The sequence below is a fragment of the Agelaius tricolor genome, unplaced genomic scaffold, assembly GCF_023055355.1.
Source record: "Agelaius tricolor isolate 1412-34295 unplaced genomic scaffold, bAgeTri1.0.p SCAF_66, whole genome shotgun sequence".
Classification (NCBI taxonomy): domain Eukaryota; kingdom Metazoa; phylum Chordata; class Aves; order Passeriformes; family Icteridae; genus Agelaius; species Agelaius tricolor.
In genome coordinates this window covers 1,668,911-1,686,149 of record NW_027269326.1, presented here as the reverse complement: position 1 = coordinate 1,686,149, position 17,239 = coordinate 1,668,911, and the positions used below count along the sequence as shown (strand labels likewise).

The 17,239-nt window shown below is 59.5% G+C and overlaps 2 protein-coding genes across 2 annotated transcripts; one reads left to right on the top strand and one right to left on the bottom strand.

Moving 5' to 3' along the window:
- Positions 1-993: 993 nt before the first annotated feature.
- On the bottom strand, positions 994-4,200 carry FCRL6 (Fc receptor like 6). Its single transcript, XM_071456711.1, has 8 exons — positions 4,108-4,200; positions 3,411-3,431; positions 3,092-3,322; positions 2,609-2,869; positions 2,230-2,508; positions 1,748-1,993; positions 1,199-1,220; positions 994-1,111 (listed from the first exon to the last, which is right to left on the bottom strand). Exons 1-8 carry the CDS (start codon positions 4,154-4,156, stop codon positions 994-996), a joined length of 1,227 nt encoding a protein of 408 aa, XP_071312812.1. The 5' UTR covers positions 4,157-4,200.
- A 3,680-nt stretch (positions 4,201-7,880) lies between these two features.
- On the top strand, positions 7,881-10,469 carry LOC139605493 (low affinity immunoglobulin gamma Fc region receptor II-like). Its single transcript, XM_071456998.1, has 5 exons — positions 7,881-7,986; positions 8,577-8,597; positions 8,686-8,916; positions 9,176-9,433; positions 10,037-10,469. The coding sequence occupies exons 1-5, from the start codon at positions 7,938-7,940 to the stop codon at positions 10,165-10,167; spliced, it is 690 nt and encodes a 229-aa protein (XP_071313099.1). The 5' UTR covers positions 7,881-7,937; the 3' UTR covers positions 10,168-10,469.
- Positions 10,470-17,239: the final 6,770 nt, after the last annotated feature.

Genomic DNA, 17,239 nt, shown 5'->3' with positions numbered 1-17,239 from the left:
GAGTCAGATGCATCATTCCTCCCAGTTGTCAGGCAAAAATATCACCGATACTCCCCACCCTCACCTTTTTCTCCCGGTGGTCCTTCTTCCCTGTCCGCACCCGTTCTTCCCTGCTTCGCTGCTTCCCCGAGGCAGCTCATTCCTGCTCCTCCTGGACGTTCCTTCATTGCTTCCCCGATGGAGCGGATGCTGCCTGCACCCACCCGCCGCCTCTGCCGCGTTTCCCACGCTGCCCACAGCCCCGAGCCTGCTGCACCTGCCCACGGCAGCCCCAGGCCGCGGCAGCCAGCCCAGAGCCACCAGTGCCCAGCACCAGCCCGCAGCCAGCCCGCAGCAGCCCCTGCAGCCATCGCTCGCAATGCCAGAGACACGCAGGTGCCGTCCTTGGAAATCACGCCCAGCCACTCACAAAAGCCATGTGGGCTCGCCCTGGCTTGCAGCACACACACTCCATCTGCCGAGCTGATGCCCACAGAGCACCCGGGCTTCTTGTGCTAACGCTGTCCCTGTCTTCTGTTTCTCTCTCTGTCCTCTTCCCTTTCTATTGCCTTCTCTGCCCCTTTGGTAAGAACCCTTCCCCTCCTTTATCAATAAACAGTTCTCAGATATAATATTGCCGTGTTTGTGCTTCATTTTCATCTGACAAACCTTTCAGCAAGAATCCTCCCCAACTCCCCCTTTTACAGTGGGATGGGACAGGGGTAGTGGGAGGGGGAATGGGGCAGCCCTGGGTGTACTGCAAGCACTGTGGGGAGAGAATGGGGCAGTCCCTGAGGGTACTTGGGCACTTGGATGGGGCTGGGGAGCCCCTGCAGGTACGAGCAAAGGGATGGGGGAGCCCTTGGGGGTAGTGGGAGAGGAAAATGGGAGCACAGGGTGCCCTGTGTAGCCTCCCCCTGACCCATGACCACCTCCCTTGGAAGGATGGGCAACCACAGGAGCCATGGAGGGAGCACCCCCAGTGTCACCCAGTGCCTCCCGCTTCCCAGAGCATCACAACTTTTGGTGTAGATTGTCATAGATGTCACTGGGCTCCCATGGTTGCCTTTGCAGCTCCATGTACGTCGCCTGAGGATCCTCCAGCGGGGATGCCAGGGGGTCTTGGGGGGCCCTGTGGGAATAAGGGGATGTGTGGAAGGGGATGGGAGGTGCTGGGGGTTTGGGTAAAAGGTGTATCATGGCTGGAGCCTGCATTCACCTTTCCTGGTGCTTCATGGCAGCTGCGAAGGAAAACTGGAGGGGTGACTTTGGAGGCCCAGGGGTCCCCATCCACCCTTGGGAATGCTGAACCACCACCAGACACACAATCCTCCCCAGGCCCCCCCCCAGTATCCCTGAACCCCCCCACTTGCATCAACAGCCTGAGCCCCCAGAACCCCGAGCCTGGCAGGGAGGGGAACCCCTGATAGAACCCCCAACATCCCTGCAGGACCCTCCAACAGCTCCCAGGGCTCTGAGCCATGGACACTGGGGGCTCAGCCCCTCCCAAGTCAGGGGCTGTGGGTGCCCCCCTATGGCCCCCCTTCTGTTGGGCACTTTCCAACTCTCTCCATGACCCCCGTCCCCCCATTGTCACCCACCTACACAGTGCCAGCGGTGCCAGGCCACAATGACACCCATGAGCAGGAGCAGGAACAAAAGGGCCCCACCGACCCCTGCAGCCACTGCAAGAAATGGAGGGGGACACATCAGGGTCACCCATCACCCCAGGGGTCCTGCACTCCCTGGTGACCCCGTGTGACCCCACCTGTGACCCAGGGTGAGCCAGGTGTCACCTCCAGGGCCAGCTCAGGGCTGAGTGCCTGGAACACGCGGTGCCCATCCTGTCCCAGCTGGTTGGTGGCCATGCACTGGTAGGTGCCTGAATCTCCCACTTCGATGTCACTGAGCTCCAGGAGGGGACGCTGGGCCACCTCCTGCCTGTTGTGCAGCCAGGTGAAGGTGACAGGGGCTGAGCCCACCTGCACTGAGCAGTGCAGGGTCACGTTGTCACCTGCAAGCACCTGGTGTAACAGGAGACTGGGTGTGATGGTGGCATTGGCCACAGGCACTGTGGGGACAGAGACAGGGCTGGCACCGGGCAAGGTGGGACGGGAGTGCTACGACAGGGAGGGATCCGGGAAAGGTTGGGTACCCCAGAGCAGGCATCAGGGAGGGCTGGGCGATGCCAGGCATTGTGGGGGACCCAAGGAGGCTGTGGGGGCTCCCTGTGCCCATCCCCGCACTCACTGTGCACCGTGACGCGGAGCCGGGCGCTGCTCTTCCGCACAGCCCCACCCTGGGAGTGCACCTCACAGCCATAATTCCCCGAGTGGGAGACCCCCACAGCGGGCACCATCAGCTGCGGGGACCCCTGCGGGCCCCCCACCACCTGCCCATCCCGGTAGAACACGTGCAGGAGGGGGGCTCGGGGCCGCAGGGGGCTGGGGGTGCTGAGGCAGCTGAGAGTCAGAGGGGACCCCTCAGTGGGTGTGGGGGGACCCTCCAGCACCGGCATCGAGAAGAGCTCTGGGAAGGAGAGGGGAGGTGAGGACTGTGGCTCTGAATCCACTGGGAAGTGGCTTTGGGTTTGTCAAGATATTGGAGTTCCAGCCATGGGGGTGCTCACCGTGCACTGTCACTGTCACTGGTGCTGACCGTGGCTGCCAGGACCCCACCGATCCTGCACAGCTGTAGCGGCCGCTGTGGTGCAGCTGCAGGGGGGACAGGGACAGCTCGGTTCCCCTGAGGGACCCCCCGAGATCCTTCTCATCCCGGTAAAATCGCACCCTGCTGAGATGGTTTTCCTGCTGGCACCGGCAGCGGCAGCGCATTGTCACTGTGTCCCCCTCCAGCAGTGCCCACGCCGGCACCTGCAGCACCAGTGGGTCTGTGGGACAGGAAGGTCACATTTTACTGATGAGGCCATTCTGAGGTGGGTGCCCATAGCACCAGGGACATCTGGGTGCTCTGGAGTGCACTGGGCTGCACTGGGATGTCCCTGTGTGCAGGGCACAGGCTCTCGCCACATGAGGGGTGTGAGGCCACCCATGGAGTGGAGCCCACCCTGACCTCTCAGGGGCCACCCTGATCATTAAAGATCCCCCCTCACCATCTAAGACTATCACGGGGTGGCTGCACCTGGTGCCGGGTCTGTCACACTTGTAGATGCCACTCCTGGTGACACTGAGGCGGTCACGTCCCTGCTGCCCGCAGCGCTGCCCATCCTTGTACCAGGTGGTGGCACCGGCGTTCCCCGAGCCCTGGCAGGTCAGGGTCACCCGGTCCCACAGCACTGCCGGCCTCCAGGGGGGCTCCACCAGGAGCTGGGTGGTCTGGGCACCTGTGGGTGACAGGGGACACCAGCCTGCCAGGGCCAGCGTGGGGCTGGGGACAGTGGGGTGGGGCCATGGCATCCTCCGAGGACTCACCAGCGAGGCCGAGGGTCTGGGCTGGAAGGGAGAAGGGACAGGGCTGGGTGGGGGTGGCACTGCAGGGAAGGAGGCACCAGGGTACAGGGTGTGGTGGCTGTCCCCAAAAACTGTCCTTGTGGGGACAGCATTTCTTGTGGGAAAGTGTGTGTGGGTGGTCTCAAAAAGATTTGGAGAGGCAGGGGGACATGTCCGTGTCACAGCCACGCGTGCACCAAATCCCTGTGGCACAGACACCTTGGGAACAGGGACACTGAGGCCACCCTGGGCTGAGGCAGAACATGGGGACACTGTGGACACCCCTGGCACGAGGACACCACAGACACAGCCCATGCTGGCTCAGGTCACCCCCACCAGCTCATGATCCCAACCCCATGATCCCATCCCCATGGCCACATCCTTGCGGTTCTTGTCGCTTTCTGTCCCTGCATCCCAGTTCCCTTGTCCTTATTCCCAGAGTTACATGAGCCCAAAGGTGCCAGTCCCCACATTCCTGTCCCCACATCCCCATCCCCAAATTCCTGCCCCCCTATTCCTGTCCCCACAGCCACCCTACATCCCCAGTCCCGCCAAGGTCCACTGTGGGTAACATGGACTGGCACTGCTGCCATTGGGGACCTCAGGGGACCCCCCAGTCCCCCTGTGCCCCCTCCCCTCCCCATCCCCAGGGTGTCAGGCCCGTGCCCGGGGCACTCACCCCACAGGAGCAGCGCCACCTTCCCGGCCATCCCGGTGTCCCCAGCCATGTGCACTGGATGTCACTCGCTGCTGTGGCCACCGCTCCCCTGGCTGGCGGCTCTTTGGATGAAGGGGAAGGAAGCGAGGTCACGTCTGTCCCCATGCGTAGGTGGCCCTTGGTGGGGGCAGGGTGGCCACAAGCTGGGCACAGGATGGGGATGAGGGTGGGTGGGACAAGGTGGGAGATGTGGTTTGCAGGAGTGGGGGGCTCGGTGGGTTTGGGGAGCCAGGGATGGGTGTCCAGGGGAATGTGGTTCCTGAGGAGGGGGAGTCATGGGTCTGGGGGTGTCCAGGACTGAGGGGACTCAGGGATGGGAGTCCCAGGTGAGCGTGGGCTCCAGGATTTGGGGTCATGAGATGGGGATGCTGGGGGAATGGGGGTTGTCCATGGGAATGGCGTTCCTGAGAAAATCAAGGTCATGGAGTTAGGGGGATTTCAGAGGACTGAATGAGCAGGAGAGGGTTCCTTGGGAATGGGGTGCTGGGCCATGGAGATCCTGGGGAATGTCAGTACTGGGATGGGGGTCCCAGGGATGAGGGGACATAAGGAATGGGAATCCCATGTTTAGATTCCAGGAGGAATGGGGGTGCCAGGGATGAGCAGTTGCTGGATGGGCTCAGGAGTCTCAGCTCCTTCCCTGTGTGCCTCTGATTTTGGGTTGACCGAGAGCAAGCAAAGCCCCCCTGGGATTCTTGTTTCCTGTGCAGGCATCACATGGGGGTCCTGGGTAGCTCTGCCTCTGTGCCCACCACTGTCCTTGACTTTTTTGTGTTTTTATTGCTTTTTTTTCCTTATTTTCCTCACTTTTGTGCCACGTCCCCTCTGCCCCCGTTCCTGGCTCAGCAATCCCTGGGAGCACCTGAGCAGGGAATGGGTTGGGGGGAGCCAGGGTAGTGGGAAAATGGGGAGAAGGAGGTGCAGGGAAGGGTGGGGAGGCTGTGGGGGATGGAGGTGTTGGGCTGTGCCCCCTCAACACTTTCACTTTCTTTTTTCCTGGGCAAGAAGGAAGAGGCCGTTTGTGCTGAGAGTCAGATGGGAAAGGGGGGTTCTGTCCTGGGGGGGCACATCCAGAGGCTCCTGTCCTGGGGGGATCCTGTCCCAGGGGGTGACACATCCTGGCATGGGGGGTCCTGTCCCAGGTGTGGCAGTTCCAGAAATGTCCCTGCACATTCCTGGCCGGGTGCCTGTCCCAGGGGTGGCACATCCTGGGGACCCCTGTCAATGCAAGGCTGGGGCCCAGCCATGGCCCAGCCCCACTGCACAGGGATGGCCATTGCCCAGCCCTGCTCTGCCCAGACCCAGGTGGCAGCCAGGCCCTGAGGGTCCCCCCTGCCCCCTTGGCTTTGATTCTGGCAGCTTTAGAGCTGCTGCAGAGGTGAGAATTCTGTGGGGGAAAAAGGCCCTGCCTGTGGTTTGCTCAGCCCTGCAAGAAGCACAAAACTCAAAGGGAGCTCAAGCAGTGGCTCTGGGAGGGCCTTTGATGGTTTTCAGAGCAGGGCTGGCTGGAAACTGCCCCTGCAGGTTCAGCTGTGGGGGAACCAGTCCGGAAATGCAGCAATTGATAATTTTGTCCCTCTCAGCAAGGGACTGAGAGAGCCCCAGAACTGCTGCAAATCCCACACCGATTTTCTCAACAACCTGACCTGCTTGAACAAAACCTTCAGCCCTTTGGAACTTCCTGGAAAGAATGTTTGTGTTCTGGATGTGCACACCAGAAGAGAGGGAAAAGTGTGGAAATATTGAGCAGGGGCTGCACACCAGGGGCTGGGGAACAGGGGTGTCACAACAGGAGCGGGGAGTGCCCAGACAGGGGAATTCAGGGCAGGCTGGAGTGGATTTACCAGGGAATCAGACCCTGAGGCACACAGGGGCATTTCCATAGATTCCTGTGCACTGTCCCAAGCAGGGACAGAGCTTCTCCCCTTCCTCCATGGGAAGTCAAACAAGTTTCAGGGTGGGAATGAGAAAAATGGGACAAGTTCCTTAATATGGCCCAAGAAAAGGCTTCCTTAGGGGCTGGGTTGCTGCCCAGCAGGCAGGGAACAATCCCATGGAGCTGTTGGACACTCAGGGAGATTCCACCCTCTGTGTTATCCACAAGCAAATGCTGCTGTGGGATGCAGCAGGGGGCTGCTAAAGGGAACCAAAAAGTCTCATTTCACTGTGATTTGTTTGTGGTTTTATTGTGGTTTTTATGTCCACTTATTTGTGTTTTTATTGTGTTTTGATTTCCTCTTGTTGGGAAAGCAATGTTTAAAAGGATTCTATAAACCAGAGCATTTTATACCTTGTCAGTTTGATTTTTGAGGAGTTTGTTTTTTATTGGGAAAATAATGGTATAGGAAAAGATTTATGTCTTTTTTCTATGGCTGTATAATTTTGTCACAGTCAATTGGGCATCAAGTGTTTCCTGAGATTGCTAAGACAGGAAATTTGGGTTACAGGAAAAAGCCCAGGGATTGGTGGGGCAGAGACCCAGAGCCTCCCAGGACATGCCTGGGGTGCCCCAGGGTGGGCTCTGTGCTGGGCTCTGAGTCATCTCAAAATCTGAGACCAAAATATGACCCCAAAATTGTCCCAAGCAATTGGGCATCAGGGAATTCAACCAGCTTGATCCTGGGATTTACCATCATCAGGGCAAGGTCATAAAAGATGCCTCCGTAAGTTTGGGCACCCCAGAGGTCACAGGAACCCACTGGGGACAGCGGGAATGCTCAAGGCCCACCCAGGACAGAGGACCCCAGGATGTGCCACCTCTGGGAAAGGAATCCCCAAGGATGTGGCACCCCCAGAACGAGGAGGAGCTCCCAGGGACAAGAGGCTGGGACAAGAGCCGGGTGTCAGCACAGCAGAGCTGCCCTTTTCCCTAAAGGCTGGACCCCTCTGGATGTGCCCCCTGGACAGAATTCATGTCCTTGCCTCAGCACAAACCGCTGCAGGAAAGAGAAAGAGTTGGGGGGTCACAGACAGGGAGCCCCGTCCCCCACAGCCCTGAAACCACTGCCTGCACCCCCCAACCCCTTTTTTCCCTTCCTGGGATTCTCCCAGCTGTTCCCTGGGATGGTTCAGCCAGGAAATGCGGGGAGACAGGAAAAAGCCCAGGGGTGAGTGGGGCAGAGACACAGAACCTCCCAGGAGAGCCATGGGGTGCCCCAGGGTGGGGACTGTGCTGGGCTCTGAGTCACCCCAAAATCTGAGGCACCCCAGGAAGGAGCTGTGACCCCCATGCCCACCCAGCCACTGCCCATCCCTGGCACACCCATTCCCCTGGGAACCCAACCATGGGACCCCCATTGCCTTGGACTCTCCTCCCTGGGGACCCCCATCCCAGGACTGACATTGCCCAGCCCCACCATTGCCTTGATCCCATCCCATGGGCTGCTTCTTCCCCAGAACCCCTATTCCCGAGGGTCCCCTTTTTCCCCCTGCACCCCCAGCCCTGGCACCCACACACCATGACCCCAAATCCCTGGGGGACCATGTTCACCCCCATCCCTGAATGCACCCAGGCATGGAGACCCCAATTGCAGTGGACTCCCATTCTCCTGGACACCCATCCTTGGTTCCCCACATCCCCTGAGCCCCCCACTCCTGACAACAGCATCCCCCACCATGTCCCCAGGCTGTCCCCACCCTGCCCACAGCCTGTGCCCAGCTTGTGGCCACCCTGCCCCCACCAAGGGCCACCTACGCATGGGGACGGACGTGACCTCGCTTCCTTCCCCTTCATCCAAAGAGCCGCCAGCCAGGGGAGCGGTGGCCACAGCAGCGAGTGACATCCAGTGCACATGGCTGGGGACACCGGGATGGCCGGGAAGGTGGCGCTGCTCCTGTGGGGTGAGTGCCCCAGGCACGCGCCTGACACCCTGGGGATAGGGAGGGGAGGGGGCACAGGGGGGCTGTGGGGTCCCCTGGGGTCCTCAAGGCCAGCAGGGCATAGAGCCCAGTGTGACCAGAGTTGTGGGGTGGCCATGGGGACAGGAACACGGGACACACAAAGGGCAGGTGGGATGTGGGGACAGGGACAGGAGGATGGAGTTGTGGGGACAAGGTTGACACAGAAGAAAACTTGGGGCTTGGGCAGCTGTGGGGACAGAGACAGGGGAAGAGGGACACAGGGATGCAGGGACAGGAACAAGGGGACAAGCACCATGTGCTTGAGCCTTGGGGACAGGTGCCACCGGAATGGGACCATGGGCACAGGGTCATGGGAATGTGGCTATAGGGCTGGCAGGGGTGACCTGTGCCAGCACAGGGGTCCCCATGCCTGAGCATGGGTTGGCTGCTGTGTCCCTGTCCTCGAGACCTCTGTGCCACACCAATGCCCCCACTGAGACTTTTTTCAGGGACGCACCCACCGCCCCTGCCCTCGTGCCTCTGTCCCCACAGTGCCACCCCCACCCAGCCCTGTCCCTTCTCCCTTCCAGCCCAGACCCTCGGCCTCGCTGGTGAGTCCTCAGGGGATGCCATGGCCCCACCCCGCTGTCCCCAGGTCCACACTGGCCCTGGCAGGCTGGTGTCCCCTGTCACCCACAGGTGCCCAGACCACTCAGCTCCTGGTGGAGCCCCCCTGGAGGCCGGCGGTGCTGTGGGACTGGGTGACCCTGACCTGCCAGGGCTTGGGGACTTCCAGTGCCACCACCTGGTACAAGGATGGGCAGCACTGGGAGCAGCAGGGACCTGAACGCCTCAGTGTCACCATGAAAGGCACCTACCAGTGTGACAGACCTGGCACTGGGCTCAGCCCTCCTGTGATTGTCTCAGAAGGTGAGGGGGGTTTGGCTGTCCCCAGCCTGGCACCCACAGGCACCCCAAGGGCTCTGGTTGGGCTCCGCTCCATGGGTCACCTCCTGTGTGACCAGAGCCCATCCCCTGCTCTGGGGACGTCCCAGAGCATCCCTGAGTGAGAGGACCCTGTTTGTGGAATTGATGACCTCTGGTGCACTGGGTGTGACTCAGTGAGGGTCCCGATGTCAGCGGGACCCTTGAGATCCCTGTGATGTGATGAATCCCCTCTGTCCCCCAGATGATCTGGTGCTGCAGGTGCCAGCGCGGGAGCTGCTGGAGGGGGACACGGTGACACTGCGCTGCCGGAGCTATTGGAAGAGCACGGTCACCTCGGTGTCCTTCTACCACGAGGGGAAGGAACTGGGGGTGTTCCCCAATGTCACTGAGCTGTCCCTGTCCCCTCTGCAGCTGAGCCACAGTGGCCACTACAGCTGCAGGGGCAAGGTGGGACCCTGGGGGTGGAGGGAGTCACCACCAGTGACAGTGACAGTGCACGGTGAGCACCACAAAGTCCCCACCCCGACACCCCCACAGCCCCTCCCCAGGGACTCGGGGACAAAATTCCCGCTCCCCTCTCCTTCCCTGAGCTCTTCTTGGTGTCAGCACTGGAGGCTCCCCCCGAGCCCACCCAGGGGTCCCCCCTGACTCTCAGCTGCCTCAGCACCCCCAGCCCCCTGCAGCCCCGATCCCCCTCCTGCACGTGTTCTACCGGGACAGGAAGATGGTGGGAGACCCGCAGGGGTCCCCACAGCTGCTGGTGCCCGCCCTGGGGGTCTCCCACTCGGGAAATTACAGCTGCCAGCTGCACCCTGAGGGGGGGGTTGTGGGGAAAAGCAGCACCTGGCTCCATGTCATGGTGCACAGGGAGTGCGGGATGGGCACAGGGAGCCCCCACAGACACCTCGGGTCCCCTGATTGGGCATCTCCAAGTCCCCAACAAAAATTTCCTTGGTCCTTCTATTACTCCCCTTGTGCCCACACCCTTCTGTGTTATGACCCCATCCCTGACATCCCCCATCACACCCATCCCCCATCCCTGTCCCCCCACACCGGCTGCCAGCCCCTCCCTGTACCCTCAGCCCTGTCTCTGTCCCCGCAGTGCCCGTGGCCAATGCCACCATCCCCCCCGGTGCCCTGGACGTGACACCGCAGGACACAGGGACACACAGGGACACAGGTGGGGTCCCACAGGGTCACCAGGGAGTGCAGGACCCCTGGGGTCATGGGTGACCCTGATGTGTCCCCCTCTGTTTCTTGCAGTGGCCGCAGGGGTCGGTGGGGCCCTTTTGTTCCTGCTCCTGCTCATGGGTGTCATTGTGGCCTGGAACTGGTGGCACTGTGTGGGTGGGTGACAATGGGGGGACAAGGGTCACCAAGAGAGGTGGGAAGGGCCCCAGAGAAGGAAGGGCCACAGGGCAGCACCCACAGCCCCTGACTTGGGAGGGGCTGAGCCCCCAGTGACCATGGCTCAGAGCCCTGGGAGCTGTTGGAGGGTCCTGCAGGGATGTTGGGGGCTCTGCTCAGGGTGTTGGTGCAAGTGGGGTGGTTCAGGGATACTGGGGGGGGGCCTGGGGAGGATTGTGTGTCTGGTGGTGGTTCAGCATTCTCAGGGGTGGATGGGGGCCCCTGGATCTCCAAAGTCACCCCTCCAGTTTTCCTTCGCAGATGCCAGGAAGCACCAGGAAAGGTGGGTGCCCCCTCCAGCCATGATACACCTTTTACCCAAACCCCCAGCACCTCCCATCCCCTTCCACACACCCCCTTATTCCCACAGGGCCCTCCAAGACCCCCTGGCACCCCCGCTGGAGGATCCTCAGGCGACGTACATGGAGCTGCAAAGGCAACCGTGGGAGCCCAGTGACATCTATGACAATCTACACCAAAAGTTGTGATGCTCTGGGAAGCGGGAGGCACTGGGTGACACTGGGGGTGCTCCCTCCATGGCTCCTGTGGTTGCCCATCCTTCCAAGGGAGGTGGTCATGGGTCAGGGGGAGGCTACACAGGGCACCCTGTGCTCCCCATTTCCTCTCCCAGTACCCCCAAAGGGCTCCCCCATCCCTTTGCTCATACCTGCAGGGGCTCCCCAGCCCCATCCAAGTGCCCAAGTACCCTCAGGGACTGCCCCATTCTCTCCCCACAGTGCTTGCAGTACACCCAGGGCTTCCCCATTCCCCCTCCCACTACTCCTGTCCCATCCCACTGTAAAAGGGGGAGTCGGGGAGGATTCTTGCTGAAAGGTTTGTCAGATGAAAATGAAGCACAAACACGGCAATATTATATCTGAGAACTGTTTATTGATAAAGGAGGGGAAGGGTTCTTACCAAAGGGGCAGAGAAGGCAATAGAAAGGGAAGAGGACAGAGAGAGAAACAGAAGACAGGGACAGCGTTAGCACAAGAAGCCCGGGCGCTCTGTGGGCATCAGCTCGGCAGATGGAGTGTGTGTGCTGCAAGCCAGGGCGAGCCCACATGGCTTTTGTGAGTGGCTGGGCGTGATTTCCAAGGACGGCACCTGCGTGTCTCTGGCATTGCGAGCGATGGCTGCAGGGGCTGCTGCGGGCTGGCTGCGGGCTGGTGCTGGGCACTGGTGGCTCTGGGCTGGCTGCCGCGGCCTGGGGCTGCCGTGGGCAGGTGCAGCAGGCTCGGGGCTGTGGGCAGCGTGGGAAACGCGGCAGGGGCGGCGGGTGGGTGCAGGCAGCATCCGCTCCATCAGGGAAGCAATGAAGGAACGTCCAGGAGGAGCAGGAATGAGCTGCCTCGGGGAAGCAGCGAAGCAGGGAAGAACGGGTGCGGACAGGGAAGAAGGACCACCGGGAGGAAAAGGTGAGGGGGGGGTGTATCGGGGATATTTTTGCCTGACGACTGGGAGGAATGATGCACCTGACTCCATCTTATCAGAAGGCTAATTGTTTACTTTATTATGCTATATTATTCTATGCCATATTACATTACATTTTAACTGAATCTGCCAAGCACTCAACTGCACTCCACTGCACACAATCTCATGACTGTCAGCCAACAGTCCTGACACACACACATCTGGATTCAATTGGTCAGTGAATCAAAACACTCACACCAAAATCCAATTACCAATTCCCTTCAGGTAAACAATGTTCCACAATGCATTCCACTTGTGAAAAACACAGGAGCAGTAACTCAGATAAGAACTCTTTGGATCATTCTTTGCTTCTCTCACTGCTTCTCCCAGGTTCAGAGAATGTGAATCCCACAGGGGAAGAGGGCCAAGCTGACCCTCCGAGCAAGCCCCTGATCCCTCCAAGAAACCCAAAGCAAAACGCTCCTGTTGTGTCACAGTTTGCTGCTTTGATTTGCAAAGGCTCCTCCCACAGCCGGATTTCCCGGGCATTTTTTCCCAGAGAGTTTTCCTGGGCGTCTGTCCCACCAGCCAGTGGGGGTCACTCACAGTTTGATCACTGAAGCTTTCTCTCCCCTGATTCTCTGTTGTGTGAAGCCTCGCCAGGGACAGGGTTCCCAGCACATGGACAACCACAGAGTAATTTTTCACCTCATGTGTAGCATATGTTAAGAAATAAATAAAATTCAGATTTGTTCTTCTTAACCCCAGTGTGCTTAGTGGCTCTGTAATCCCCCTCCCAGTGCTCCCACTAAAGTGCCCGTCCCAGTTCCAAAGGGGTACAGGACCTGGTTCCCTGCTCCTGGGACAAAAATGCAGCTCTTTGGTTAAACGGGCAGAAATGGTGTTTCTTTGTTCTGCTCTGTCAAGGCAGCTGAACAAGGTGGGAACCTCCATTGGAATGGAAAATACAACCCCCATCACTCTGAATTATTATAACATTGAAATTACGGGGCTTTTAGGCAAAGATGTGAGAACAGGAATAAGAGTTCTTTACCGGTATGTGCTGTGAGAAACAAGTTAATGGAAGTTGACTTTTGCTGTATATTATATGAATTGATATTACATAATTGATGATATGGTTGATTAAATATTGTGATGTTGTTAGTGTTGGGACAGTGATGTGTATTGTGGAGTGGCTGATGTTGTTGGGGTGTCCATTTAATACTGGGGCCCAGCCTGGGCCCAGCCATGGTCCGGCCCCACTGCACAGGGATGGCCATTGCCCAGCCCTGCTCTGCCCAGCCCCAGGTGGCAGCCAGCACCTGAGGATCTCCCCTGCCCCCTTGGCTTTGATTCTGGCAGCTTTAGAGCTGCTGCAGAGGTGAGAATTCTGTGGGGGAAAAAGGCCCTGCCTGTGGTTTGCTCAGCCCTGCAAGAAGCACAAAGCCCAAAGGGAGCCCAAGCAGTGGCTCTGGGAGGGCCTTTGATGGTTTTCAGAGCAGGGCTGGCTGGAAACTGCCCCTGCAGGGGCAGGTTTGGGGGAACCAGTCTGGAAATGCAGCAATTGATCATTTTGTCCCTCTTGGTAAGGGACTGAGGGAGCCCCAGAACTACTGCAAAGACAAGAACACTCTGCTCAACAAGCTGTAATAGGTCTTCATTCTTGAACAAAACTGCGGCCTTCTGAAACCTTATGGAAAGAATGTTTGGCCTCTGGCTGTGGTCATCAGATAAGAGGGAAAAATGTGGAAATATCGAGCAGGAACTCTGGCCATTGTGGGGAGTGACCCTGTCTGGATTCCAGGTGGCCCCAAAGCTACTTCATGCCTACATTTCTCACCTAAGTGAAAGGCTGAGGGTTTGCAGGAATTGTAGTGTAAAGCCACCAGAGGTGCTATTGTGGACCCGAAAACTGCCTGGGGTCAAGCGCTGCCTTCCTTCCATTCGGGATCATGGAGAGCGGTCGCGGGTGTTGTGCAGGGCGTGTGCCTGGCCCCGGGACACTGCTACGCTGCCAGTGGGCACTGGGATCCAACCTGCTGCCTTGGCGGCTTCTGCCCACTGCCGGTGGTGGTGCCGGGACCGATTGGTGGCCGTGAGTTTGCAAAAGGAGCGATTTCCCCTCCTCCCTCCCGCCCGAGGCCGCCATGGCCCCTGAGGGGATGGAGCTGGAGCGGGGCGCCCCCTGCTGGCCGGGAGTGCTCCCTGCAGCGGCCCCTGCTGGCCGCGGTTATAACTGCCACAAAAACCAACAGCGCTGAGCGGGAGGGAAAGTTCTGGGTTTGAGTTGTTTCTTCTGTTCTGCTTTATAAATTTCCCGGTAAAGAGCTGCTATTCCTTTTCCCACATTTTGGCCTGCAAGCCTCATCATTTTTCAAATTTAAAAAATTTTAGACATGTGTCTTCTTTCCATTCCGAGAAAATTCCCACTTTCCTTTACTGAGATTTCTCATTTAAATGAAAGTCTTGACCCACCCCTGCCACACACAGGTGTTCCAAAATGTCTCCAGACATCAAATTTTCCTGCCTCTGATAACCTGCCCTGTACCATGGCCTGATCCCAACTGCCGTGGCAAAAGGGGTGACTCCAGAACGCCCACAGGGCCTTTGTGAGATCATCGTGAGGAGAACACGGCAGAGGAGGGGTTTGGGACAGGGACATGAGAATCCAGAGCCTCCTGAAGGCCGCTTTGGCACCCAGAGGAACAAAGATCCACAGCTCTGCCAGGTTCCTCTGGTGGAGTAAACATGCTGGGGGAAATGTCTGAGGTTTGTTTCCTTTTGGGGGCTTTCCCTGGAAATCGTTCCTTCTGGGATCCTTTGGACTCTGAACCTTGTTGCTGTTGCTGTTGGTTTTATTCTCTCTCATTACTGTCTCAGGAAATTGTTCTTCTCTCAGCTCTTTGGCATCTTTGTGCCTCCATGGGGTGCAGGAGGGGCAGTTTTTAGTGGCAGCACAGACACGAGTGGGTGCCCGTGGGTGGGGACCCCCAGTGCCCCCAGTTCCCCCCAGTGTCACAGCACATTCCCGTAGATGTCACCGAGTTCTCATGTTTGCCCCTGGGGTCCCTGCAGCTCCGCGTTGGTCACCTGCGGATGCTGGAGGGTGGTGGCACAGGGGGACGCTGCGAGAGACACGGGCTGTGGGATCTGGGTGGGGTGACACTGGTGGGTGACGTGTCCCTCTGTGTGTGTCCCCCCCGTACTCACCCCCTGCCCTCTTGGTGACCACGACGTGGGTGTACAGCACCTCCCCCTGCTCTGGGGGGGCTGGGGGATCCGGGGGGCCCCGAGGGAATAAAGGGGATGTGGGGGAGGGGGGGGAATGGGAGGTCTTGGGGGTTGTGGTAAAAGGGGAGAGTGTGGTTTGAGCCCCCCACTCACCTTTCCTGGTGCTTCCTGGCAGCTTCAAAGTAAAGAGGGGAGGAGTGACTTCGGGGGATCCCCAGGGCCCTGACCCCTCTCAGGATTGGTGAACCCCCACAGGACCCCCAATTTCCCTCAGGACCCCAAAACATCTCTGGAGCTCCCAGAATCCATGAACCTCCCCCGTGCCCCCTACCAACTCAGCCTCAATATCCGAAGCCCGGCAGGGAGAGAGACCCCCCCAATTACCCCCAGGGCCCCTGAAAGAACCCCCAACATCCCCACAGGACCCTCCAGCACCTCCCCAAACCCCATCAGCACCCCCAGCCAAGGCCACAGTTCTGGGGCTATGGGTGCTGCCCTATTGCTCCCCAACTCTGGGGGCCTCTACAGCTCCCTGGGACCCCTGTCCCCCCATTGTCACCCACCCAGGTGGTGCCACGGGCGCCAGGCTACAATGACACCCACGAGCAGGACCAGGAACAAAAGTGCCCCACCGACCCTTGTGGCCACTGCAAGTAACAGAAGGGGACACATCAGGGTTACCCTGAACCCTGGGTGTCCTACACTCCCTGATGACCCCGTGTGGCCCCACCTTTGTTGCAGTGTCACAGCCACGAGCAGCTCAGTGCTGGGTGCCTGGAACACGCAGTGCAGGTCCAGCTGGTTGGTGGCCACACACCGGTAGGTGCCCGAATGTCCCACATCGATGTCCCTGAGCTCCAGGATGGGACCCCGGGCTACCTCCTGCCCGTTGTGCAACCAGGTGAAGGTGAGAGGGGCTGAGCCCACCTGCACCGAGCAGCGCAGGGTCACCGTGTCCCCCTCCAGCAGCGCCTGCGCAGGCACCTGCAGCACCAGCCTGTCTGGGGCAAAGAGGGATCCTGTCACATCCCATGGCACCAAGACCTCCCCACTGGGTCACACCCAGTGCACCAGGGGTTCCCGATGCCAACACTGGGATCCCCCCGGTCTGGGATGCTCTGGGATGTCCCCAGAGCAAGGGATGGGCTCTGGTCACACCAGGAGGTGACCCATGGAGTGGAGCCCAACCAGAGCCCTTGGGGTCCCCATGGGTGCCAGGCTGGGGACACCCAAACCTCCCTCACCATATAAGACAGCCAAAGGGGGGCTGAACCTGGTGCCGGGTCTGTCACTCTCACAGGTGCCACTCTCGGTGAAAGTGAATGGGCAGGTCCCTGCTGCCCCCAGTGCTGCCCGTCCTTGTACCAGGTGGTGGCACCAGCAGTCCCCAAACCCTGGCAGGTCAGTGTCACCCGGTCCCACAGCATCACAGGTCTCCAAGGGGGCTCCACCAGGAGCTGGGTGTTCTGGGCACCTGTGGGTGACAGGGGACACCAGCCTGCCAGGGCCAGTGTGGGGCTGGGGACAGTGGGGTGGGGCCATGGCATCCCCCAAGGATTCACCAGCGAGGCCGAGGGTCTGGGCTGGAAGGGAGAAGGGACAGGGCTGGGTGGGGGTGGCACTGCTGGGACAGAGGCACATGTGGCACAATGTGTGGGAGCTGTCCCCGAAGTGTCCCCATGTGGACAGCAGTTCTTGTGAGAATGTGCGTGGGGGTGGCCCCCAAAAGATTTGGCAAAGCAGGGGGAGATTTCTGTGTCACAGCCACCTGTGCACCACATCTGTGTGGCACAGATACCTTGGGAACAGGAACGTGTCCCCTTCTGTCCCTGCATCCCAGTTCCCTTGTCCCCCACCCTATCCCCACAGCTACCGGAGCCCAAAGGTGCCAGTCCCCACATTCCTGTCCCCACATCCCCATCCCCAAATTCCTGCCCCTGTTCCTGTCCCCAAAGTCACCCTACATCCCCAGTCCAACCAATGTCCACTGTGGCTAACATGGACTGGCACTGCTGGCACTTGGGACCTCAGGGGACCCTGCAGCCCCCCTTTGCTCCCTCCCATCCTCATCCCCAGGCTTTCAGGCCCATGCCCAGGGCACTCATCCCACAGGAGCAGCACCACCTTCCCGGCCATCCCAGTGTTGCCAGCCATGTGGACTGGTGTGCGAGTCTGTCCGAAATATCCCTCATCTGCCTCACAATCATCATTGGGGGACCACTGAAGAAAAGACCCCCCTCTCTAGCCCTGTAGG